At 38.7% G+C, this 19,827-nt stretch overlaps 2 protein-coding genes across 2 annotated transcripts in view; both read left to right on the top strand.

The window, feature by feature from the left end:
* Positions 1 to 7,307, top strand: part of map4k1 (mitogen-activated protein kinase kinase kinase kinase 1) — a 49,691-nt gene extending 42,384 nt beyond the window's left edge. Inside the window, 10 exon segments of the mRNA XM_032590965.1 lie at positions 31 to 107; positions 186 to 246; positions 2,193 to 2,295; positions 2,383 to 2,441; positions 2,574 to 2,662; positions 3,703 to 3,880; positions 3,957 to 4,025; positions 5,290 to 5,382; positions 5,550 to 5,676; positions 6,756 to 7,307. Coding sequence (XP_032446856.1) covers positions 31 to 107; positions 186 to 246; positions 2,193 to 2,295; positions 2,383 to 2,441; positions 2,574 to 2,662; positions 3,703 to 3,880; positions 3,957 to 4,025; positions 5,290 to 5,382; positions 5,550 to 5,676; positions 6,756 to 6,852 — 953 coding nt within the window. The 3' untranslated portion in view covers positions 6,853 to 7,307.
* Positions 7,308 to 8,422: 1,115 nt separating this feature from the next.
* Positions 8,423 to 18,919, top strand: LOC116737669 (WD repeat-containing protein 20). Its single transcript, XM_032591000.1, has 4 exons — positions 8,423 to 8,839; positions 10,450 to 10,632; positions 11,212 to 12,621; positions 13,526 to 18,919. The coding sequence occupies exons 1-4, from the start codon at positions 8,450 to 8,452 to the stop codon at positions 13,571 to 13,573; spliced, it is 2,031 nt and encodes a 676-aa protein (XP_032446891.1). The 5' UTR covers positions 8,423 to 8,449; the 3' UTR covers positions 13,574 to 18,919.
* Positions 18,920 to 19,827: the final 908 nt, after the last annotated feature.

Raw genomic sequence — 19,827 nt, 5'->3', positions numbered from 1 at the left:
ATGTTTACCTTCCTGCTCTTCGTCCTGCAGAGCAGCACCTGATCCTGGGGGCCGAGGAGGGGATCTACACCCTGAACCTGAACGGCTCCGAGGCGACCATGGAGCTGGTACGGTCCGCCTTAAACTCTCTAAACACTTAAACTGAAATAAGTGTTTTAACGTGGTGTTTGTTTCCTCTCTTCCAGTTGTATCCTGGGAAATGCTCCTGGGTTTACACCATTAATAACGTCCTCATGTCTGTGTCAGGTAAATCAGTTTGGTTTATTTATGCAGCAAGAATTCACAACACGTGTCGACAAAAAAATATAATTTAAATTCAATCATGCGACATTACTAATGTTTTCTACAACAGGTAACAAAGTTATTTCTAATAATAATACTTCAAATTTATCTAGTGATTTTTAAGACATTCAAAGATACTTTACAAGACAAAAAAATAAAATAATTCTAATTTTGAGTTTGATGCTTTTTAGCGACACTAGGCATCTGAGGAATGGAAATGAAAAATACAGTTTTAAGAAGCAGTGCATTACACTCAGTTTATTCATCAAATTAGTTTGTTTTTTTTCTGTTTGTGGAGTTTAAAGTGCGTATTTAAGCACATTAAGTTATATTTGGTGTTTGAACTATAAAAATAAGCAATAAGTTTTTAAGCTTTTCCATTGCTAGACGACACATATTTACTGATATATTTTGTTTGATTAGTAAAAATTGTATTCTCTTTTTCTGTAATACATTAGATACATTTTTACAGTGATAGATAATAAACATAATAGACATCAATATGAATATTTCTCAATTTTTTGTTTATTTAAAAGCTCAAAAGATTTAACTAATCTCTCTATTTCCACCAACTTATTCATTGTCATCATTATTATGATTCGAAGAATTGATTGCAGTTTTTATTAAACCTTTCCCCCCCCTTAGAGTAATACATTTTAAATTAAACGTGAAGCCAATGAATAAAATAATCAACTTAGCATCTCAATCATTCATTTTTCCACAGATGTTTACAAACAGAAAGCAAATATTTCAGGGTTTCCAAGCCTAAAATAAACAAAAATGTAGCCCTTCTGAATGGAAAACGAAGTGAAAATTTTACCTGAAATAAAATAAAAATTACAATTCCTAAATTTCCCAGCTGGCCACAACACAGAGGACAAATTTGTTAAAACAAAATGGCGGGAACCCCCCTCCCCAATACACACACACACACACACAAAATAAAAAACTCCCCATTTAAACAAACGTTCATATGTTGTTGATACATTATCGCTCATTCTGTCGGAAGCGCTTTGCTTCCATCTGGTGGTCAAAGTGTGAACTGCATGCGGTTCATGGAAGTTCACAACGGCCGAGAAAGGGTTAATTTTATTTACTAAAGTAAGCTAAATTGGGAAAAAATATTTATATTTAGACTTACTCATGTTCTCAATTTATGATATATTAAAATAGACAACATGTAACCAAAATGACCAGTTATTTATATGAATAATAATAATATATCAAATGTATATAGAGCTGTTTAGGACACTTAAAGATGCTTTAAAAGAGGGAGAGAAAAAATTAATAATTCTAAATTTATTCTAATTTTGAGTTTGAAGCTTTTTAGGAACTCTGGGCAACTGAGGAATGGAAATAAGAAATACAGTATATAATATTAAGAATCAATATAATTGTAGAAATAGTCAATTCAAAATCAAATCAAATATTTTGATTATGAAGCCTTAAATCAAAGCACATTTCATATTGCAAAAGTCAGCCCAGGACCTAATGGAACTATGCAGACACTGCATTTAAAACCCTGTAATAAATATTTTTATAGAATTTGACTCTATTTCAGCATTTTGTTTGAGCAAAAGCAGCATCTATAAAATAATTAATAAACCGGGATTTAAAAGCGTTTCATTCCTTAAGTGCCTGGTGTGTCTAATTAGCATCATAACTACATTTACACTGATGGTGGGTGAAATGTTCCCATTTCTAATCTCTAATTAATTTACAGCAAATACATAAATAATAACATTGTTTGTAGAATTTAGATAAATAAAATCATCCTTTAAGGGGTTAACCATCAAACCTGCAACCTCAAGCTGCAGCTGGCTCCTTTCAGCTGAACTTTGTGGATTTTGTTAAAGGAAAATGTCTCTAAAACTGTGAGAAAACTGAATAAAACTGATTTTTTTTTCCAGGTAAATCGTCACAGCTTCACTCACACTCACTAAAAGAATTATACGAACAGGCCAGGAAAGACCAGCGGATGGTTCCCTTACCGACTCACAGGCTGTTGTCAAGGTAACGAAGGGCTTTATTTCATCCGCCTTTTCATTTCCCAGTGAAAAGATGGAAGAATTCGCCTGGCTAAAACTGTGTTTTGTTTAGAAAATGTGCGGTGACGAGCAAAATACCGGATACCAAGGGCTGCAAGACCTGCGCAGTCGGTGAGCAGGAAAACCCGCGTCACTGCATGGAGATCTGGATTTAATTTTAATTTATGAGTATCTGTAAAGACGGATTTTTGATATGTTTCAGATTAAAACTCCAGAGCGTCTGTGCTGTTTTTGTTTTTCCAGGGGGAAACCTGTTCCTCTGCTGCGCTCTGGACTCCAGCGTGGTTCTGCTGCAGTGGTACGAGCCGATGCACAAGTTCATGCTAATCAAGGTACGCGCATTTAAACACCGCCGTTCAGACAAACCTCATGAACTCAGAGGAGGGAAAAATCTGACTTTTAAAAAAGTTTTCTAACAATTATTAGACGGCAACTAACAATTATTTTAATCTATTATTCTAATGATTAATTGATTATTCTGATGATTAATCTGTTATTCTAATGATTAATTGATTATTCTGATGATTAATCGGTTATTCTAATGATTAATTGATTATTCTGATGATTAATCAGTAATTCTAATGATTAATTGATTATTCTGATGATTAATCGGTTATTCTAATGATTAATTGATTATTCTGATGATTAATCGGTTATTCTGACAATGAATTGATTTTTTAAAATTAGGTAAAAAATTTGCCACATTCTGCAGATTTTTTATTGAACCACTTCACCTTTTTATACAATATTAGAAATGTAGTAAAATATTTTTTCAAATAGGAAAATAAACATTTTATTGCCTAAAACCCAATAAAATAACAACCGTTCAGTGATCAGTTGATCATTTGTAGCAAAGGATGCATCTGCAGTTAAAAAATACTAGCATGTGAAAAGTTCAGCCTTTTTTATCGGGCTGACAGCATAGAGCTAATCTGTAATTTGGTCAATAATTTGATGCTTCGTAGGAGATTTTTACAGAATTTGAACCAGGTGAAGCTGAAACTGCTACTTGATAAGTTCTGGGTAGAAAATACTTACAGACAGATGTTTTATTTTTTAAGCTTTTTAGCGACAGCAGGCAACTGAGGAATGGAAATGAGAAATTCAGTATATATTATTAATAAGCAGTATAATTTTAGAAGTAGTAAATCCTGTTCATGTATGCTAATTATGTGAAAGGCCTACTTGTAAGTCAATTTTGTCTCATTTCAAGTGAAAATCGGCAAAAAAAATACTTGGTAAGACTTTGTGTTTTCGCAATGTGACGATTAATCAATCGTAAACTAGTTGAAGATTATTTGAATAATCGATTAATCGTTTGAATGTTTCCCAGTGGGGAGGTCTGAGTGAACGCTGTCTCCCTGCCTTGCAGCATTTCGACTTCCCGCTGCCCAGCCCCCTGCGGGTGTTTGAGATGGTGGTGCCGCCGCTGCAGGAGTACCCCATGGTGTGCATCGGCGTGTCGCGCAGCTGCAACCCCAGCACACCGGTCAGCGTGGAATACATCAACCTGAACTCCAACACGTCCTGGTTCTTCAACTCCGGCATGGGTGAGCTGCCGTTCCCCTCAGGACGTTTCCCAGCAGCCATTGCGTCGAGACGCTGACGGCGTTTCTGTCCCCACAGAGAAGCCTTGTCCCGAAGTCGTCCAGGTCAACCAGCTGGACGGAAACTCGCTGCTGGTGCTCATGGAGAGTAAGTCCCACTAAGTAGTAACACTAACGACATAACAAAAACCGGAATGAATAAAAACGGTAATTAATGGGGAAAAACTATAACTAACATTATGCAATTATTGATGTAATATCCTTCGTTTTTGTGTCTATGAATCTGTTTATTAGCGGTTTTTTTTACCCACACAACCAGCTTACGTCAATTTACGGCACTCCGTACTGCTTAGTCCTCAAAATGGCGGCAGCAAACATTGGGATAAAACTCCAGAGTCAGCTGCCTTTCAACAGTAATTAATTATATTTATTGAAAATACTGTCATCTGTTTAGTTTTCATTACCCAAACTATATATACATGATCACAATACTTTAACCTTTTTCAATTCTGCACCGAAAATTTAACCAAAGTATAAAAAAACTGAAACTAAACAGAATATTTAACTAATATTAACTAATAAAAACTAGCAAGCACACTGTAAAAAGTAATTAAAATTAACTGAAGCAGCCAGACCTGATGCATTATATCTAAATGATTTTTCTGTTTATCATTATTATTGTCCTTCTGTTAAATAAATTGGCTTTTTTTGAGTTTAAATATAAACAAACACTCAGCAAATTTTGCAATAAGTTGTGCATGAAATTAAATTTACTCTCCTGATACAGTTAAATTTATGGTAAAGGCATTAAATTTGATAGAACTTCCCAAGGTCTAGTTAAAGTCTCTTGTGCCTACACTCTACAACAAATATGAAGTCGGCCATCTTGGATTTTAGCTAACCTTTCTCAGCATTTTCTTCTTTGTTCCTTTTTTCTTCATTTTCTTTGATTCTTTCTCCCTTTTTGTTTTATTATTTTTTTATTTTTTGTTTGTATTGTCAGATATTTTTCTTTAATAGTTTTTTCTCAAATGTTTCTATTTTTTTGTTTTCTTTTTTTCTTGTTTTACAAAAATTATTTTTTTCTTTCTTCTCCTTTTTTACTTTATTTTCTTTTCTGTATTTATTCAGTTTTTTCCTGTTTTTCTATTTTTCTTTTACCTTTTTTCTATTTTTTAATTTTAATTTTTCCTTTAATTTATTTTTTGTTTTACTTTTTCTTATTTTTTTAAATAATTTTTCTTTTTTCTCTTCTTTTTTCTTTATATTTTTTATTTTCTATATTTTTTTTTTCCACTTTATAATTTTTTCTGTTCGTTTTCATTCTTCTTCTCTCTCTTTGGTCTGAACTCTGGTGGGTAGATCCTCCGTTTCCCGCCTCTGTGTTGTTTTAACTCTTGTTTTTTCTGCAGGGTCGGTTCAAGTCGTCAGCCTGGAAGGAGAACTGAAGACTAACCGACATTCACATCAGGAAACTATTTTCTCTCATGACGTTGAATCTATAGGTGAGAAAAACCATCAATCAGCTGATAAATACTGATCACAACTGAACAATTAACTATTGTTTTTCTCTTTGAAAGACCAAAATACTTCCTGTTAGACCCATGCAGATGTTCTAAACTCATCCATTATGAATAAGTAAGCATATTAAAAGTACATTTTTTTTCTCCAGTGTATTTTGAAGACACACTTTTGGCTGTTTGGCGTCACGGCTGGCAGAGGAGAACAAAAAGTTTCACTGAGGTTCTGGACGAAATGACGGATCACAGGAAGATCTACAGGATAGTGAAGTCAGACAGGTAGGCCGCTCACCTGCTGCTGCTGCTCTCAAATTATAGTCGGTGAGGGACGGCAGCCATGTTGGTTTCTGTTTATGTCAATAATGGTCTAGTTTTCTTTTCTGATAAATTTGCATTCAGTTCTACATTTCTGTGTTTTTCTGTCAAGACGCTGAGTGTTCGTTCATGGGAAATAATTTGAACTTTTTTAATTTTAGCTCAATTTAAAGGGTTCTGAATACTTTCTGTAGCCACTGAGCATTTTTATAATAACTGAAGGTGACACAGTTACTCGGTTGTGCTATAAAATGACTCTGTGTGCCTGGAAACACATAATATCTCCCCTACAAAGAACATTTCATCTGTTTGTTTAATTATTTTTTTCAGTATTGTTCTCATTCGATATTAAATATTTATTGATGAAAAAGAAAAACACAAGATATTCTCGGGTGTCTTTATATTTTAAGTTCAGTGTTCATATTGGTGCTTGATTCCTTGAAAATTGTGTTTTCAGGGTTTGGAAAGTGCTTGATTTCTGTATAAAGTCCTTGAAAGTTCCTGATTTTCAAACTGCTCAGCTTTTGTAATAAAGTGCAACTCTAATAATTGACTAAAAGCCTAAATTTGGATAAAACTACTTGGTTGAAACCAAATATTTTCATGCACTAATGAATAGACTTTTTTTCTCACCGTCTGAAGTTGAATCAAAATAAACTTTTCTTATTTTAGGACGGTTGGAATTACAAAATTTTGCAAGAACTATTTTTTTTTTTTTGTTGTTTTGTGACTTTTTGTATTTTGTGTTTCTTTGCTCTTGAAATAAAGGTTGTCTTCCATTTCATATGTTTAGCAACATTATTGAAATTGGCATTTCAAAATATATAAATTTAGTTATATTTTAGTTTACCCAGAATACTTTCACAAGACTGTTAATAATAAATGATATCAGTGAGTTGAAACTGTGTTTTTTTTAACATCATTTTGTTGTTTTTATCTCTAGAGTTTGAAAACGCACCTTGGAAAGTGTTTGAATTTTGCGGAATGAGCCGTGTTAATTAGTTTTAGTTAGTTGAATTATTGAAATTTCTTTTGTCCTGCAGGATGGTGGTGCTGGAGACGCGTCAGGTCGAGGACCAGCTCGGACTCTCCAACCTTTACCTCCTGGAAGTCGCTGAGAACTACGTCCTGCTGCCCTGACGCTCTGCTGCGATGACTTCCTGTTTCCCAGAAATCAGCTGGAAATGAAAAACAGACAAAAAAAACAGCAGGCAGAACATTTGTTGAACATTTGCTGCGACTCTCCTACTATCTTATCTTGAGGCAGAGGAGGAAGTGACGACACAAGGAGGTGGTTTGCAGCTCTTCTCCCTCGGTCAGAGGGAGCCTGCTCTTTATTTATGCTCTTTTCCACTCTGGAGACGCCAGAGTACTGAGAAAACCCTGAAAACGAGTGAAGGAAGGTCCCACTGCAGCCTTCTTCCTGCACAGTGTTATTGATCACAGCCTGCAGGGACTGACAAAATGGCTTCCGTACGTTTCCCCAAACAAGCTGCTGTGCTGCGTTGTGTGACCTGAGCTTGTGTGTCAGTGTTGCATTATGTGTGTGTGTTACTCCCGTTACACTCTAATAAAGGTAAATAACACAACAAGAGGCTGGCTGAGTGTCATTGTAAGGGATGGGAGAGGAGCTGTATGGAGCTAAATTGGGGACACAAAGTTTGTTTTAAAAAAAAAAAACAACTTTAAAAAACCGTGAATCTGAAAAGTAGTTTTGAACTTTTTTCAGTTTCAATGTTTTTAGTTTCAAATCTTTTTTCAGTTTAAAAACTCTTCACTTTCAATTTTTTTCAGAGTAACAAAATGAAATTTGAAATGAAAAATGAAGTTTTTTTCTAGCACATTTTTAGACTGTTGAATCTCACAAATTTCAAAGTTTTTTGTAGAAATTTTTGGAAATTAATTTCAAAATTTCCAAGTTTTTTCCAGCAAATTTTCAACCTTTGCAACTCAGAAATGTCCACGTCTTTCTAGAAAACTTCTCAGACAATCAATAAAATTTCACCAAATGTTTGACTTTTCAAACTCAGAAATTTCCAAGTTTTTTTTCTCCAAAATTCCTGAGATAAATCTCAAAATTTCAGATTTTCTTTTCTAGCAATTTTTTTGCTTTTCAAACTCAAAATTTCCGGGTTTTTATTTTCTTTCAAATTATTAATGTTATTTTTTTTCTGTCAAATTTTGAACTTTTCAAATGTTCACTTTACTAGAAAACTTTAGATTTTTTTGGCTGAAGTTTACTCTTTTTTTCTGTCAACATCCCTGGTGCCCCGTGGTTTTTGTTGTTTTATTGTTTTCCATGTGTTTTAATTGGACCGCGGGTTTCCCAGCTGGTCCGGTTCGGTGCCACTGGGTGACCCAGCCCGGATGTCTTGTCTCTTCCCGCCCTCCCTCGGACCACCGACGCAGTGCCAGGCCCGACCAGCAGCAGCAGACGCACCGCGCCTCACGCACTCCACGCACACTGGAAGCCAGCGGGAGGATGCTGCTGCTCGCAGCGGCTCAGAGAAGCTTCCTCCGCGGGGTTCGGCTGCAGGCGGCGGCGGCGCGGCTGTAGGATGCACCGGACCGGACCGGGTGTGCCGGAGCGGGCCAGGCTGAGCTCGGCTGCTGCTCTCCTCCATCACCACCAGTCCTGATTCGGTTATTTTATTTTTATTTTATTTTTTACTCCCATCGCAGTGTTTTTATTTCCAGGTCAGAACCAGTGTTTCCTGTGCGGTCGTTTGCACTGAAAATGGCCGGAGATGGCGGCGCTCTGAAGGATATCAATGAGATTAAATCCCAGTTCCGGACCAGAGAGGGCTTCTACAAGCTGCTCACCCTCTCCGACTCGCAGCAGCGGGGCGGCCTGCCGCGGGGCCCGACCGCCGGAGCCACGCTGGGGCCCGGCGCAGGACCCGGACCGATCCCCGGCGCAGGGGTCGGGCTGCTGCAGGGGCCCGGGGCCGCCGCAGCCTCGTCCTCCTCCAATGCGGCGGCCAACTCCTCCCCGGCGGGCTTCCTGCCGCCTGTCCGGGTCTCCATGGTGAAGCTGCAGCCCGAAGACCCGAGCGAGGAGTCGGAGCGGGTGTGCTTCAACATCGGCAGGGAGCTGTATTTCTACACCTACACCAACATCAAGAAGGTGAGCCTCCGGTGCGCCGCTTTAGCCCAGCCTGCTAACCTGCTGGGCGCCGAGTTTCAGCCGGTTTTCAACGCGGGGCCTCCTGGATGAGGGGCGGCCAAAATGGATGCAGAGTCCGAGGAACCTGCAGGAGGGCCCCGGTGATGCTGGAGGAGCAAGAAGCGAGCATCCAGCTGAAATAGTCCCCGCAAACTCACTCACTGGCCGCGTGATAACAACTATAACAGAACATAGAAAATGTTAATTTCTTAATGGAAACACGCAAATTTTGGAAAAACTCCTAAAGGTTTTTGTGCTGTAGGATGAGGTGGTTATTTCGGCCGTATTGAATTACATCTATCTGTCTTTGTATTTTGGAAAACTGTAATGGAAACACTTTTAGCACGACACAAGTCATGTGATCAACATCCGGATCTTACTACTGGCGGAAACGACAAAGAAGACGACAGGAAGTAGTAGGAGGACAATGGTTTGCATTTGTTTTTTTCAGACCATGTGCAGCTAGTTCCGCCAGAGCTCTCACAAACTGCGTGTCCATTAACCGTAAAATTGAGCAGATTTATATGAAGAAAATTAATTTGCTAAATTGAAACACTGCAATTTAAAAACAAAACTTATGTTTTTTGATTAAAAACTTTTAATGCTTTTAAGGCCATTTTGGAATAGACTTATTTTGCAAAAGTGCAATAGAAACTATTTTTTCCACATCAGATGAGTCATGCGATCAACAGCCAGATGTTACTACTGGCGAAAACAATGAAGAAGATGACAGGAAGTGGTAGGAGATAAATCTATAGTTCAACCATGGCACTCATAATCTATCAACCAATCAAAGGAGACCTCGATGTTTATTTAAGTGTGGAAGCAACAAGCCCCGCCTACTTGGGAGCGGCTAGGCATGCTATGTTTTGAGGAAACAAACCATCATCTTCCTACCACTTCCTGTCTTCTTATTTGTCATTTCTGCCAGTGGTAACATCCGGCTGTTGAAATAAGTATTTCCACTGCAGTTTTGTAAGATACATCTATTTTGATATGTCAGAAAAATCCCCTCATCCTTAGGCCTGTCATGATAACAAATGCTGCTGGATGACAAATTGTCCCAGAAGTTGTTGCAATAAGTGATAATATTGTTATTTTGAGACCATTTTCAATTAATATAATGGTAATAATGGAAGAACATATTCTTACTGACCAATAAGCTTACAATTTTTAATGAACATTTAACACTGGAACTGGAAGACATTTTAAATATCTAAAATAAATAAAGAAAACAACAAATAAAATGAATTATGAAGTCTCAGTAAAGTAAAGGTTAGTTGAGTCCAAAGCAGAAGATTTTAATCATCCAGTGTTTGGTAGGAAGAGGAAAACGATTAGTCATGCAAATTGAAATGATTGAGCTCATTTTTATTTATCATGTGATTAATTGATGTATTAATTACTATACCAGGTCTACTCATCCTAGAGCAAAAACTTTAAAAAACATGAGTTTTTTCAAAATTATCTTGTTTCCGTTAAGCTAATTTATTTTCCACAGTTCTGTGGTCACTGGCTTTGCAGCTGTTGTGGACCAGGAGTTTCTCCTCAGTGACCTTTCTGCCCTGCAGGCCGTGGACCTCAGTAAACCCATAGACAAGAGGATCTACAAGGGGACCCAGCCGACGTGTCACGACTTCAACCAGTACTCGGCCACGGCGGAGAGCGTGGCGCTCATCGTGGGCTTCTCCGCCGGCCAGGTCCAGTACCTCGACCCCATCAAGAAGGAAACCAGTAAGCTCTTCAATGAGGAGGTACGACTTCTGTCGCATTTATCCCGTTTCAGGGGAAATCTAGTTCTTCTAATAGATTTGTAATAGTTTGTGAAATCTTCTACAGTGTGAAGCTTTTTTTTTTTTTTTCAGACCAGCGACTGAAAGATCAAGGTCAAAATTCCCTTTAAGAGTCTGCACTGCAAAAACACAAAATCTGACCAAGTAGTTTTGGTCTAATTTCTAGTGCAAATATTAACTTAAAAGTAACTTTTCAGCATGAAGTATGAGCTTGTTTTAAGTCAATAATTCCTTAATTAAAAGCTAAAAGCTACTTGTTCCATTGGCTGATTATTTCATTTATAACATGACATTTTCTTAAGTGAAATAATATTCCAGTAGAACTAAAACTTTTTCATTTACTGGATGACACTTCATGACAACATTTCTGAAGACTTCCTGTTCATTACAGTGTCAAATCTTATATTCACACCCCTTCAAATAAAGGGTTACCGAAAACATTTGTGAAATAACAGTTACCTATTTTTCATTCTTTATTCTGTGTGTATTTTTAATTGTCATAACATACAAACTTTATGGTATTTCCTTCCCGAATTCCAGAGGCTGATCGACAAATCCAAGGTGACGTGCCTAAAATGGCTGCCCAAGTCGGAGAACCTGTTCCTGGCCTCCCACGCCAGCGGTCACCTCTACCTGTACAACGTGGACCATCCGTGCGGAACCACAGCTCCGCAGTACTCGCTGCTGCGGCAGGGCGAGGGCTTCGCCGTCTACGCCTGCAAGAGCAAGACGCCGCGCAACCCCCTGCTGCGGTGGGCCGTGGGCGAGGGCGGCCTGAACGAGTTCGCCTTCTCGCCGGACGGCATTCACGTGGCGTGCGTGGGTCAGGACGGCTGCCTGCGCGTCTTCCACTTCGACTCGATGGAGCTGCAGGGTGTGATGAAGAGCTACTTCGGCGGGCTGCTCTGCGTTTCCTGGAGCCCCGACGGGAAGTACCTGGCCACCGGCGGCGAGGACGACCTGGTGACCGTCTGGTCGTTCGCCGAGAGCCGGGTGGTGGCGCGCGGCCACGGCCACAAGTCATGGGTCAACGTGGTGGCGTTCGACCCCTTCACCACTTCGCTGGAGGACGACGAGCCGATGGAGCTCAGCGGCAGCGAGGAAGACCTCCACCAGGGGGCGCAGAATAACTCCACGCACTTCGGCAGGGTGCGGACGAGCAGCACGCTGTCGCGGCTCTCGCGGCACAGCTCGAAAGGCGGCGGCTCGCCGTCCGTCACGTACCGGTTCGGCTCGGTGGGTCAGGACACGCAGTTCTGTCTGTGGGACTTGACAGACGACGTGCTGTACCCCCGCCTGCCCCTGTCCCGCGCCTTCACCAACACCTTCGGCCCTTCGCTGCCCAACTCTGGCAGCGGCGGGGTCAACAGCAGCTCTGGCGGCGGCGGCGGGATCGGAGGCGTGGAGGGGCACCATCACCCGCCGGGCGCCAACACCGCTAGCGCCAACCCGCCAACGCTTCCCCTGCCGCTGCCCCGCTCCCTGTCCCGCTCCAACTCCCTGCCCCACCCGGCGGTGGCAAATGCCTCCAAGGGTCCGGGCGCCTCCGAGGGCGGCGGAGGCGGAGGCGGAGGTGGGGGCAGTGGCGGCGGGGGCAACATCGCCCCCTTCAGCATCGGCCGCTTCGCCACGTTGTCCCTGCAGGAGCGCAAGTCGGACAAGTCCGGGAGCGGCAGCGTGGAGAAGGAGCACAAGCGCTACCACAGCTTGGGCAACATCAGCAAGAGCAACGACAAGATCAACGTTGCCCCCCGCAGCAACCGGCTGGACGGCGCCAAGGTGCTGGGCACGACGCTTTGCCCCCGCATGCACGAAGTACCGCTGCTGGAGCCGCTGGTCTGCAAGAAGATCGCACACGAGAGGCTGACCGTCCTGGTGTTCATGGACGACTGCATCATCACGGCCTGCCAGGAGGGCCTGATCTGCACCTGGGCGCGGCCGGGGAAGGCGGTACGTTTCCACCAAGTCTTCACAACCAAATACTGCAACCAAACGTGCTTCCAGTTTAAGGTTTCTGCTGAGCTGTGGCGTTAAACTTCAGAGGTCAACAGCTGAAAATGTTCCCTTTAGGAATGGAGATTATATCAGAGCATTAGAGCTGCGGTAGATCAAAAAAAAAGCTGGAGTAAATTTCCATCAAAAAACTCAGCAATCTTGAGATAATACTCCAAAATTTTCTAGAAAAAACTTGGATGTTTCTGAGCTTCAAAAGTCAATAAAACTGCTAGAAACATCAGAAATTTTGAGATTGAATTAGAAATTTTATAGAAAAAAACAAGTAAAAACTTTTCAATTTTTGAAACTCAAAAAATGTTTTAGATTAATCAAAAAATTTTAGTTTTTTTTTTTAAAGAAAATGTTCACTTTTCAAACTTAGATATTTCCTTATTTTTTCTCAAATATTTCTGAGATTGATCTGTTTTTTATTTTTTTTCTAGCAAATTTTCGACTTTTCCATCTCAGAAATATCTATGTTTTTTCTAGAAAATGTATAATAACACCAACAAATTTCAGATTTTTTTTCTACTTGCATTTTTTTAGACTTTCCAAACTCAGAAATTGAAATTTTTCTAAAAGTTTCTGGGATTAATCTTCTTTTCTAGCAAATTTTTGACTTTTAAAACTTTTTCTTGTTTTTTTTTTTTGTAGACAATTTTAATTAATTTAAAGAAAATTAATATTTTTTACTAGAAATGTTTTGACTTTTCAAACTCAAGATATCTCAAAGTGTTTTCTATAAAATGTCTTTGTATAAAATGGCAGCAACCTGCTGGAATTAAAGAAGAAGAATAAAAGGTTTAGAACTTTATTTAAGTCAGATCTGCAGCTGATTCTGTTTTTCTCTCTTGTTCAGAACCTGACAGCACAGAACGGAAACTCTCCGAGTGGAACGGTGGTATAGCTGGAGGAGAAGCTTTGCTCTCATCCCTCCTCTTCAGTTTCCTGTTCGACGCCACCTTCCTCTTCCTAAACCTTCTTTTGGGGCCAACGACCAGAACCAAACCCTCAGCGTCTCTGATCGCTGAAACTCTGAGGCGGAAATTAAGCCCGAAACTCTGACCCTGACTCCTGGACTTTCTCTGGAGGAAAATCTCATATTTATTTCCGTTTTATGCAAAACTTAAGAGTCGGTGTTAGAGAAACGGGGTTATGCAGAATAGTTTTGAGCTGCTAGTATCTTACCTGCAGCAGACGGGAGTCAGAAAGATTTCAGATGAAACTCTGAGAACAGGAACCATCTAGGAATTCTGACTGAAATCCTTTAAAAGGCCTAAATTTATGTTTAAAATGTGCTTAAAACTTTAACTTTTTACTTTAAGTTTGATCTGTAGAAGTCTGCAACCTTTCAGACGTAAAGTTTTATTTCAAGTTTTATTCCTGGAGGAAGCCGTTTGTTATTACCAAGTATGCAGAGAGCATCTTCCAGATGAGATTTCCCCTGATTGTCCAAACACTGATCACCCTGACTGCTGCATACTGCAGGTTAGATACTGACTGCTAACACAGACGGCAGAAAAAGAAAGTACGCCCTCTTTAACTATTTAAATCCAACCTCAGGAGGGGAGAAACACATCAGGTTCAACACTGTCATTCTTTATTACACAAAGGCGAATCCTAAATATACAATCCGTGTGATGAAAAAGTAAGTACACCCTTCGTTTACCGGGGTTTCAGCCTGGTGCTGCTAATCAAGTCCAGAGAAGCAATGGAGCAGAGGAAAACATTTTAATCAGCTGTAATGTCACTTCAAATTCAAACCCCACAACGCACAGAAACCCCAAATCTCCAACTCAACCCCTACGGGCTGCAGTTAGCATGCTAAAGGTCAAAGTTCATAACTGGATGGCTCTAGAGTCTCTTGTCCCTGAAACGAAATCTCAGAATGAGTTAAGTTTGCCAAACTGCATCTGACTGAACCAAAAGATTTCTGGAATAACGACTTTTACAAAAAAGCAATTTACTGAAAGAACAACACAGTCAGAGCATTAAATAAGTCAAAACTGTACAGAAAGTAAAAGCATTTTGGATCTAAGATAAAAAAATTAAAAAAACATCCAAAAAATATTGAACAGATTTTTTTCAAGAGTTTTTTTTAGCTGCAGATTCATCCTTTGTTAAAAATAACATTTTAAAGATTCTGCTATTGCAATTTAGGCACCAAAATTTTTATTTTCTGATTTGCATTTTAATGTATTTCTGATATTGTATAAAATAATCTTTGGTGGTTCATAAAAAATCTACAGAATGTGCCAATTTTTTAAAATCTTATTAATCGATGAATCGTCAAAATAATTGTTTTTTAAAATAATTGTTGGTTTCAGCTGAAGTTCAACGGAATAATGCTGAATATGAAGCATGGTGGTGGAGGAGTGGTGCTCTGGGCTCCAGTTCTGCTGAAACAAATCTCAAAGTTTCTCCACTGTGATCGGATGAAGTTAGGTCAAGGGGTGTACTTAGTTTTTCCACACACAGTTTTTCTATTTTAGTTTGCTCTCTGCTTAAGTTTGGATGTTCTCCCGGTGCAACCGAGCGTTCTCTCTGGGAACTCCGCCTTCCTCTCCACAAACAAAACAAAAATCTGGAGATTTAAAAGAGGGTGTACTTTCTTTTTTCTTCATGCTTTCAATGAGAAACAGTTTCGGATCATTTTTTTTCTGGGTTTTTATATTTTTCTCCTCCATCTTTGTTTCTAATTGAGCGTTTCTCGTTTTGGTTGAGCTGGATTTAAATGCTGCAGCGTTCAGGACGAGTTCTCCGCCTTCTTCCCGCTCCTCTTCCTCAGCAAAGCCTCGGCTTCATCATGCAACAGAGCCACGGTCGTTTCGTTTATTTATTTATACACAGGACTGCGTAGTAATTTATACTGTAAATATTAAAAGCTCTATAAAATCAAACGGGAGAGAATGACTGCAGCGACGGAGGAGAAAAAAAAAGCAAAGATTATTAATATATGAAGAAGCTTCTATTGTACATAAACTGTCTGCTGTTTAGGGAGCCTGAAAATGTCACAGTGTTTTTATTTGGTGTTTTTGTCGGAGCGGTCCGGGTTCATCCTGCACGCGCGCACACACACACACACACAACACACACACAACACACACGTTACGGTGTAGCATCACTGTCACCTGAACTGCCTCTTGCAACATTTTGCACATCCAATAAATCCACAGTGCACAGCTGCGAGCGTTGGGGGGGGGGGGGGACGTTGCTTTGAAGAAGAAAAAAAGAAACTTTTAAATCCGAATCACTTCTGCAGTTTAGAAGCCTTAAAGGGAGCCGGCCAGAGTCATAAGCATAATATGCCACAGCTTAGCAGCTCCACACTGAAGAAACACAAAATATTTCCAACTATTTTTGATGTAGTTTCTAGTGCAAATATTTTAAATAAGACAAAACTTACAAGTAACGTTTCAGGAACATATAGTAGTCAATTATTACTTGCAATATGTAACTTCTACTTTAAAAATGTTTTGATTTTCACATTTTTGTTGAAACTTTCAACATGTCGGTTTATGAGATAAATAATATGTGAAAAAAATCAAGCTCCTCTGCCTTCGCCCAGTGCTTGCTAGAAACAACCAATCAGAGTCAGGAGGCGGGTCTTAGCGCTGTCAGTCATGCTTGTGTGCGTCTCTGCTACCCTGAGCTAGCAGATTGTGTTGTCAATGCTAATGCTAGTTAGTATAGCCACTGATGACACCAGATAAATAGTTTTCCTGTAGTGATACGTTGTTTCTCTGCCGTTAGCACATTTGGCAATGAGTACATGAGGTTGATTGACAGCGTTAGGACCCTCCTGCTGGCTCTGATTGGTTGTTTTTGGTGGTTTTCTTCAGACCCCAATAGCATCTCGGAGGAGGTGGAGGTATAGACCTTTTCACAGATTGTCTGATAACCTGTTACGATATGGTGACAGTTTTAGCAAATATGTAAAAAATATTTAATTTTTGTAAAAGTTACACACTGCAGCTTTAATATTGATGAAAATATTAAAGTTTATTGTTGAGCAGGCAAAATTAAATAAATAAATTACAGTGAACTAATTTATGTGTTTTAAATTTAGTGAATTTTGTGACCCGCCAGCAGTTTAAATTTGACAGTTTTGGCCCCAAGAGTTTGGACACAAAGATTTATAACATGGGGAAAAAATGTATGGAGGTATTTTAGGTGCAAAAGTATTTATGAAGTTAAAGTTGCAGAGAAAAATTTTCTAGGTATTTTGTAATTGTATATTTTTTCCTAGTGTATCACAAATACAAAACAACAATTACAGATTTGTTTTGGATCATTTGGTGTAAAAGGAAGTGTAATATTTTTTTAAAAGTGTAACTTAAAAAATACAACTAGCATCTTGTATTGAAGTATTTGAAGAGGCATAACAGATGCTTTGTTTTTGTGAAAGACTGAAAGAATCTACAATTACAAAACTTATATTTGATTTTTTTTTCTCTGCCACTTCAACTTCTCAGTTACAAGGCACAATTACTTTGGCACCAAAAATACTTTCATACATTTTTCCTCAGGTTATAGGTAAAATATTGCTTACAGTATTAAGGGATTGTTGACTTAAAACAAGCTCCTATTTGCTGAAAAGCTACTTGTAAGTTAGCTTTGTCTTTTTTCTACTGAAGGAAGACGTTCACTGTAAAAACTACAACAAATACTTGGTAAGATTTTGTGTTATTGCAGTGTTTGACCACCAGGGGGCAATCAGGAGCACTTGAATCAGGGTTCCCATAGGAACTCTGGGAAACTCTGGAATTTGATTCCGGTATTTTCCAGGTTTGGATAAATTTGAGAAAATAAAACAGGAATTTGCAGATATATTTAAATTTTCAGACTTTTATTCCTTTAAATCCCTCTCCCTCCTCCTTTCGCCTTTCCTCAATCCATCCCTCCTTTACGTCTTCCCTCATTTCATTTCTTCTCTCTTTTTTCTTCCTTCCTTATGTCCTTTCTTCTTTCCTCCATTCCTTGTTTCCTTTTGTCCTTCCTTCCTTTCCTTGGTGCCATTATGTAACAAATAAAGTCACAAAGCAGGAAATGGATCAGAGTCAAAGATTTGTGTAGAATTTAAAAGAAGCCCAGATATTATCAAATTAGTCACTTTAAATATAATAAATCATACTTTTTTTCAGTTATAAAATGTAAAAGATCTATTTAAACGTTCAAAGAAAATAAATCATCAGATTGAAAGTTGAATATTATTTTAAATTCTGATTAAATGCACCAGATTTGAAGTTTCTGCTGCTTGTGTCTGAGCCGGGATCAGATTTAGTGAACGTTGCCGCCGTCTGCAAATAAACTAAACAAATCTTTTAGTTTTACATTTTCCGCTTGTACATAGAAGAACAAACACGAACCCTGGAAAATTAAGTTGTCCCCTTCTAAGGCTGGTTTATGTGAAATGTTAGTTATTTATCAAACATGTTTAGTCCCATCGTATTACAGCTCATGTCAAACAACCAAGCAGACATTACAGAGATTTATGTTCAGACAGCAGGCAAGAAAGACACAAGTCAGATGTTTTTCACAGCAGTCTGAACAGCCAGTTCTACAACGATGTATTAGGGCCATAGTAAATGGAAAAAAAGTTGTACATTCTTGCAAACATTTTGCAGAAAAAACAAGGAACTTTCTGATCTCCGAAAATCAAAAAGGTTCTAGAAAAAAAACTCTGAAATTTTGAGAAAGAACTTGAAAGTTTTTAAGTTTGAAAACGTGAAAATTTGCTTGGAAAAAATCTTGGAAATTTCTGGGTTTTTAGATTAACTTCAGAAATTTTCTGGGAAAAGCTTGAAAATTTCAGAATTGGAAAAAGTTTTGATTTCTAGAAAAATCTGAGATTTAGCTCAGAAAGTTTTGAGAAAAAAAAAAGAAATTTCTAAAATGGTGAAAATATGATTTTAAAAAACAAACACCCCTTTTTTTCTCTATGACAGCCTAAATAAACCAAATTATTGCTGTTTTTTGTTTTTTTACTGTGTAACTTTACAAACAGCAGCCCACAAAACAGTCGGATTCTTGGGTTAATTTGTGATTCTGGGTTAATTTGTGCGTTTTTCATGTTTATTGTCAAAGCATGTCCTCCGAGCTCGGCTTAGGACTGGATCGTGGTTCTGGAGTGAGTTTCGAATCAACGCCTTCTCACATCATTGAAGGCAAACAGCATCCGTGGGTTTCTGCTGTCTGTGCAGTTTTTCTTTTAAAACACAAACACTGTCAGAATAAACTGGATTATCTCGTCTCTCTGCGGTTTCATCGCTTCCTTGGTTCTCAATAGCTTATTCAATTAAAAAATGCTTATCCCAAAAGGAAAATAAAACTCTCATAATGTCAGTATAATATGAGACAAATAATCTGTGAAAAGATTGAGATTATCCACCTCCTGCCTGAGCTACTATTGCTGTCTGAAGAAATGCACCAACATCAACCAATCAGAATCAGGAAATATCTCAGTCTGTGTGGCTATGCTAACTAGCCTTAGCATCCATTATAGATTATGTAGGGGAGGGGTGAGCACGAGAGTGATTCACAGCGCTAAGTTCTTCCTCCTGGCTCTGATTGGGTGTTTCTTACTGAATGGTGCATGTCTGCAGTTAATAGAGAGGAACTCGCTTAAAAGGACATAATCTGTGTTGACTATTTAAAATATAAAAATCCTTTAAGCTGCTCAAGATGAACCGAACAGAGAGAAATAAGAAAGGACCGAGAGCAGAACACTGTGGACCACCAAAGTAAATTAGAGTGGAGGATTACCTGTAATTACAAACAGCTACACAGTCTGATAAATATTATATAATCCCTCAGATTGAGACTGTAATTAGTGTATCATTTTGGACAGAAAATAAAATGTGAATTAGATTATATATATATATATATATATATATATATATATATATATATATATATATATAATGTATTTCTTTTGGAAAATTGAAGCTTTAGCAAGTAAAACAGGATGCACCTGATTACTGCACATTACCTTAAAAAGTGACCTTAGTTGGCCAGTAGAGGGCGGAATTACGTGTGAAGAAGCTCATTCTGCAGCTATCATGGCCATTTCTAAAACTGTTTCACATAAAATACAACATAATGAACAATAATAAAAATAAATAACACGAGAAAGGGGGACAAACTGGTCAAACAAAAATA

This window comes from Xiphophorus hellerii, chromosome 18 (genome assembly GCF_003331165.1).
Source record: "Xiphophorus hellerii strain 12219 chromosome 18, Xiphophorus_hellerii-4.1, whole genome shotgun sequence".
Classification (NCBI taxonomy): Eukaryota; Metazoa; Chordata; class Actinopteri; order Cyprinodontiformes; family Poeciliidae; genus Xiphophorus; species Xiphophorus hellerii.
Note: the sequence above shows the minus strand (reverse complement) of the source record. Positions and strands in the feature narration are given on the sequence as shown.